Consider the following 6,742-nt stretch of genomic DNA (forward strand, 5'->3'; position numbering starts at 1 on the left):
GTTTTGTCTGAGGGCAGGTAATGTTCCTAATCACATTTCCCTCACTCCCACATTTTAGGGATGAAAGTAGATCTTCTGACAGACCTGAGCTTGCTTCCATCATAAATCAAACGGGGTAAATTCCTGCAGCAATGAGTTCAGAGATCTCTTCCCTGCTTTGGAGGAAGGAGGAGGCTGGACAAGCATGGATGGGGTTGCTGAGGGTGCAAAGAGACTCTCCACAAACACTGTATGGACATGTCAGACCCCTGAATAGCTCCGCTCCTGTGAAATTCCCAAGCTCAAGGCATGATTCACTAATAAATTGTATGGATTATGCAGCATTTGCTTGGGGACAGATGTATCACTGCCTTCTGCAGGAGAAACTGTCAGACCCTCTCTGTGCTCATCAGTTTACAATTTTCACACCTTCCAGTGGCTGATCTGGAAAACACATCAGCCATTACCACGACGGATATAAACAACTAATATCCAAAATTCTTGTGAGGCAGCCCCTTCAGTACAGCTTGATAGCACAGGACATAGGTAGCCTAGGATAAATGCCAAACAGAGCAGAGAATTTCACCCCTGAACTGACATTTAAGAGTACATTTCAATGGCTTATGCAGTGCAGACTTTCTGATGTTCTTTCTCCATCATTTTGTTAAGATTACACGTCCAAACTTTCAAAGCACAGCATCCAAAATACAGAAATGCTCTCCCTAGACTGAATTTCTCCCCAGAGTTAATGTTAGGATCAGATCAGCTGCAAAGCTACTGGTATTCAGATGTAAAACTTTTCAATTGAAGCAGACTATTGTCTTGGACAAAATCAATTAAGTGCAATAAATTTCATACATAGACCCCAAGGCTGGCAAGTGTCCCCTAATGTCACACTGAAGAAACCTGAGCCAAACAAATCCCACCCTCCTCAGTCCTTTTCACGTGCTCTTTTTGCTTATCAGTTGCACGAGAAAAGAAAACGCCCATTTTTGCTGCTTGCTGGAGAATAGAGATACACATACCTTCAGTTAGACGTGGTTTTGGTAACACAAGTGATCTATAAAGTGTTCCTTTCGGGGTACAACAAAGAAAATAACACCTTCCAACAGTTTCCAACATAACCTTAACCAGCTGAGGAGACAATTCAGAGAGAAGAGCATTTAAATTACTGTACACGCTCAAATAGAACATTTTTGTTCCTCAGCACATTGCTAAGGTACGGACTGCTGCACCTTGTGACAACACCATGGAGATGGGCTGCTAAAAAACTACCCTTTATTTTTTACCTTCTATTAGTAAGGGTGTACGACTTTTCATATGCTCCCAGATAGATGCAAGATAACAGAAACCCACTCCATAAAATATTTCAAAACACACTCAAGAAATTTACATTCCAGAAGCTTGGATTCTTGATGCCTATTCCTGCTACCTCATGTAAAGAACTTTTAAGGAAAGCACAAAGTCAGCAGTATTTCTGATTCTGTTTTGAAGAACTCCACCATTAAAAGGAATTATTTATCTGCTTTTTTCTACAACTTCCTAAGAAAGTATCATTTATATTACACATATTATTTAGACTAAAAAGGACTGATTTCAGCATCAAGACTGTGTAGTGATCTCAGTTTCATCTTTCTATTCAATCCCTTTAAACTCACATTAAAAGAATATTTAAATGCATAGACAGAATATTTCAAATGCAAAAAAACTATGGCAAACACATGGATACAAATGTACAACTAAAACTTAGCCTGCCAGGCCTACATGCAATATTTTTCTCTCTCTCTTAGGTTAACTGTGCAATTTAACAAACACAAAAAATGGCACAAAAATTATGGATGTTGAATGTGAATGCTCTTGTAAATTAGGTGACACAGTAAACAAATCAAAACGAAAATACACTAAGAAAAAGAAAAATTGGAAATATTAACATAAAGCAGGCTTCACAAATGTATTCAGGAAATCCTAACAGTTGCTTAGGAAAAATGGGAAATTAGCAGCTGCATTTTTAAGGAACTACGTAGTATTTCAATAATGTATATATGTGTGTGTATATATATATATATATATATCTCAAAGATACAGAAACAAGAATGGGGGGAACAAATTTTGAAAACACCTTAATGTACCTTGATAATGTTGAAAGGCAGAAGTCATTTAAACAACAGGAAACCCACAAACCCAATAGCCAACATGAAAGAAACAATACTAACACTTAAGATATTGATAACAAATATTAGTTTTCATTAGGAATGTAAGTGTACCATCAGGCCCATAGTTCCATTTAACCCCATCAGAAGGTGAAAACATTAATTTTTGGTAAATTTCTGCATAAGAGTTGAACTAGTAAATGCTGAACCTCTGAGCAGAGGTGAGCAGGCAGGAGCAGTACAGCATTACTCAGATCACGAAGGCCATCGTGACCCCAAAGAGCTGTGACAAACCTGCAGCAAGCAGAGGGTATGGCTCTCAGATGTGGACACCAGGAGGATTAATGGTCAATTTAGTCTAAGACACAGGGTTCAGAGGGCTTTGCTCCCCAGACTGTCCTTTAAGCCCTACAGAATCTCCAGATTTATGGATTTATGCAGGGAGTCACAGAAAATACAACTCCCTTCTTTTAGAAGGTATATGGAAATGCAAAATACAACTCCCTTCTTTAAAAAGGTGTACGTAAATATATGGAAAACCTACACATGGACCCACCAACACAATCCAGTCATTTCAATGTTGGCCTGAATGTACCACCAACATGTAATTTTGGAATACATTCAAGTTACACTAGAAATGAGCATAAAAAACCACAGAAAATCCTGCCATATTTCTGACATTCCTTGAACGTTAGGAGACTACATTATTTTCCAACTTATTATCAACTGTATGAAAATAGAGAGTGACATTCCTTCTAGCTAGAAGAAAACATGTTTATATTTAGTTTACTCAGAACTGCAACACTGAAAGAACATTTATTCTCCCAAATGTGAAATAGCCTCCTACCTTGAATGATCTGTTCAGCGTGTTGCTTTTCAAATCAGCGAAATGATCTTTTTTTTCTGACAGATCACTAAATAAGCTGGAGAAGGCAGTGCATCAGCAGCACAGGACAGTTATTGCCTCCGACACCTGGCTGCAGCAGAGGAATTCCTTTGCAATGGAATGGAGAGTAACTAACCCATGCCTCTGCTGACTCCAGCTGTCAGTCAGCACTGCCAGCTGGATGCATCACACACCTCAGAGATGGAACCAGAGCCCCACACTGGACAGACAGCAACATTACGGGACTGGATTTGGGCAGCCAGAGGAACACGAGTGGTGTTAGTGAGTTTTAGACACTCGAAAATACCGTGGGCCGTACACAGAGTTTGCCTTCCCCTGTTTTTGTTGCAAAGTTATGCTGGAGACATAAGCGTAGTGCTTGGGTCGGGCACGAATCCTACAACCAGGGAATGCGTCCTGACAGTGTCTGACCCTCAGCAGGGACAATGCACAGCAGCGACCGAGGGAATTCCTCCGCCACGGCGCAGGGGTCAGGCCTCTGGATGTGGGCTCAGCACGGCCAAGTTGCCGTGTTTAGAGCGGCTCGGGGGCTGCCCCCGGGGAGCGCGGGGCTGGAGCGTGGAACGGACACGCGGACAAACGGCCCCAGGGCTCCAGTTGCAGCGGCGGCAGCGGCAGCAGCAGCGGCAGCACCGAGTCTACGGAGTCTATGGCGTCTACGACCCCTCCCCGTCCCTCTCTTGTTCCTCCTCTCCCTCTCCCGCTGTGCCGCACTCTGTCTCGGTGTCCCGCAGCCTCTCCCGGTGTCCCTTTCCCGACCCCCCCGGCCCCTCTCGGCGTCCCCGTCCCGGCCTCTCCCTCTCCCCCCGCAGGGCTGGGCCATGCCCCGGGCCCGCCCCCGGCCCCGGGCGTCCCGCCGCGGTCTGGGCTCCGCCCGGCTCTGGCGGTGCTGGCTGTGGCGGTGCTGGGCGGGCATCAGTGCCTGGGGCCAGGGCGGCATCGCTGCGCTTTGGCTGCGCCTGTCCCGAGCCCGGCCCCGGCCCCGGCCCCGGCCCCGACCCCGGCCCCGGCCCCGATCCCGACCCCGGCCCCGGCCCCGGCCCCGGCCCCGGCCCCGATCCCGACCCCGGCCCCGGCCCCGGCCCCGGCCCCGGCCCCGGCCCCGGCCCCGGCCCCGGCCCCGGCCCCGACCCCGGCCCCGCCCCGGCTCCTCCCGGGCCCCGCGGAGGACACACGCGGCGCGGCCGCTCCCGCCGCCTCCGCCGCGGCTTGCCCGGCCCGAGCTCCGCCGCTCGGCAGCGCAGCCGCCGGCCTCGAGCCGCCGGGGCCCGGGGCGGGTGGGGATGGCCGGCCCGGGGCGCTCGGGGGGCGCTCGGGGGCCGTGTCTGGCCCCGGGCCGAGCGCTGAGGGCCGCGTGTCGCCCACAGGGGAGGCGCGGGAGGCCCTGCAGGACCGGTCCCGGCTGGGTTCGCTGCCGGGGCGCGGAGGCTTCGGCAGCGTCTGCTCGGGGACGCGGCTCTCGGACGGCGCCCCGGTGAGCGGCGGGGCTGGCGGCGGGCGGAGGAGGAGGAGGAGGGCGGAGGAGGAGGAGGAGAAGATCGGGGCGCGGCGGGGCAGGCGGCGAGCTGAGCCCGCTGCTGGCCTTTGCTCGCAGGTGGCCATCAAATGCGTGCCCCGGGCCCGCGTCCAGCACTGGGGCGAGCTGGTGAGTGAGCGGGGCCGGCGGGAGAAGCTGGGGCCCGGCAGGGGAAGAGCCGGCGGGAGCCCTGCAGGGAGAGCGGGCGTGGGCTGAACGGGGGGCCCAGAGCATCCGGGGCTGGGTGAGGGGTTCCCGAGCCCTGGCACAGCCTCAGCCCCACTGACGGCATCGTGGTCCTTCGGCAGCCCAACGGCGCCCGTGCGCCCCTGGAAATCGTGCTGCTGGACAGGGTGTCCTCTGGATGTGGTGGCATCATTCAGCTGCTGGAGTGGGTTGAGCTCCCCAACAGCTTCCTGTTGGTGCTGGAGCGTCCGGAGCGGTGCCAGGACCTCTCGGGTTTCCTGGCGGAGCGGAGGTTCCTGCCGGAGGAGGAGGCGCGGGGGCTGTTCCGCCAGGTGCTGGAGGCCGTGCGGCACTGCACCAGCTGCGGGGTCCTGCACCGCGACATCAAGCCCGAGAACATCCTGCTCGACCTGGCCACCGGGCAGCTCAAACTGATCGACTTTGGCTGCGGCGCCTTCCTCCAAGACACAGCCTACAGGCGATTTGCAGGTGAGCCCTCTCAGGGGATGTTCCTGGGCATCTCACGGCCCAGCCTGGCTGTAGCACCGCGGCTTCCCCCTCTCGCTGCTAGGAGCAGCGTTATTTCTTGAGCCAAGTTGCTTTTGGGTGGGGGCGGGAGGGGGCCAGCCCCCACACGCCCAGGGATGCCGGGGCGAGGCTTTAGGAGTTGCAGCATCCCCTGATGAACTCCGTCTGTGTTCCATAGGAACCCTGCCCTACAGCCCACCAGAGTGGATCCACCACCAACGCGACCACGGCGAGGCAGCGATGATCTGGTCCCTGGGCCTCCTGCTGTACCACCTGGTCATGGGGAAGCACCCGTTCAGGAGGGGCCAGCAGTTCATCTGGGGGCGCATCTTGTTCCCACGATGGCTCTCTCAAGGTGGGTCCTCATCTCTGGGCACAGGGGAATCCCGGTGCTGGGAGACAGCAGCAGGCTGATGAGCACCCTGCTCTGGCAGCTGCTGAGGAGGTGGCACATGTCCTGCTCTCCTCCAAACAGAGAATCCATGGGGAAGTTTAGGCACAGCTCTGGGCACACCCAGCATGGCCTGGGCACGGGAATGGAGGGGCAAAGCAGACGGGATCCTTCTCCAACTGACTGCTGGTTTCTGGTTTCTCTCTTCAGAGTGCCAAAATGTTATCAGGAGGTGTTTGTCCATGCAACCCTTGGACAGGCCATCCTTAGAAGACCTCTTCAATGATCCTTGGCTGCAGGGTGTTCATCGTCCCTAGAAGATGGGAGAGGTCCATGTGCACAGTTTGATCCAAAGACCTGACAGGTAAGAGCTCCACACATCTCATGGCAATCAGTGCTAAAGAAAACCAGAGTGTTTTTGTCCTGCCTGTAGCTCTGAGCAGGGATGACCAGATGGGAACATCTGTGCTGGGGCGGAGCTGGAGACCTGGTGTAGCAAGCACTGGTGGCCACCATCCACCCTAGTTATGCTTGTCCTGGTTCGTTGGTGGCTGGGGCCCTGGGCAGAGCACTGACAGCCTGGTCTGGCCCCCAGGGAAGGAGGAGCCCCTGGAGAAGCTGTATCAGGTGGGGCTGCTGCTGGAGACACCAAGGACAACCCCAAGGATGCCAAGCTCTTCCTCGACCTGGCCACCGGCAGCTGAGGATGATCGACTTGGATTCTGGCACCTTCTTCAGACACGCTCCCTGGGGCCCAATTTGCAGGTGAGTCCACAGCTGGGGGGATGCTCCCAGATGTGGGCATGGCACGGCCTGGCCGGGCACCAAAGGTTCCTCCCTTTGCTGGGGCAGACGCCACAGATTCTTCACTCGGCCGTCAAGCTGCCTTTTGGCTCTGCGCAGCTGCTGAGGGCTGGATGTGCCGTGGCCGGCTGCAGGCTGGGCACGTGTCCTGCCCTCCTGCTCTGCCCCCAAAGGCAGCAGTGATGGGCAGCTTTGGGCCCAGCTCTGAGCACGGCCAGCGTGGCCTGGGCACTGCGGGCGCTCGGGACGAGGGGACAGGAGCCTTCGGCTGACGGGCAGTT

At 54.1% G+C, this 6,742-nt stretch overlaps 1 protein-coding gene across 1 annotated transcript; it reads left to right on the forward strand.

The window, feature by feature from the left end:
• The first annotated feature begins 3,857 nt into the window (after nucleotides 1-3,857).
• LOC136303971 (serine/threonine-protein kinase pim-1-like) lies at nucleotides 3,858-6,293 on the forward strand. Its single transcript, XM_066207640.1, has 7 exons — nucleotides 3,858-4,039; nucleotides 4,177-4,510; nucleotides 4,631-4,681; nucleotides 4,861-5,227; nucleotides 5,445-5,621; nucleotides 5,868-6,021; nucleotides 6,253-6,293. The coding sequence occupies exons 1-6, from the start codon at nucleotides 3,858-3,860 to the stop codon at nucleotides 5,972-5,974; spliced, it is 1,218 nt and encodes a 405-aa protein (XP_066063737.1). The 3' UTR covers nucleotides 5,975-6,021; nucleotides 6,253-6,293.
• Nucleotides 6,294-6,742: the final 449 nt, after the last annotated feature.

This window comes from Chamaea fasciata, unplaced genomic scaffold (assembly GCF_029207755.1).
Source record: "Chamaea fasciata isolate MVZ Bird 193981 ecotype frontalis unplaced genomic scaffold, bChaFas1.0.hap1 SCAF_45, whole genome shotgun sequence".
NCBI classification, from domain to species: domain Eukaryota; kingdom Metazoa; phylum Chordata; class Aves; order Passeriformes; family Sylviidae; genus Chamaea; species Chamaea fasciata.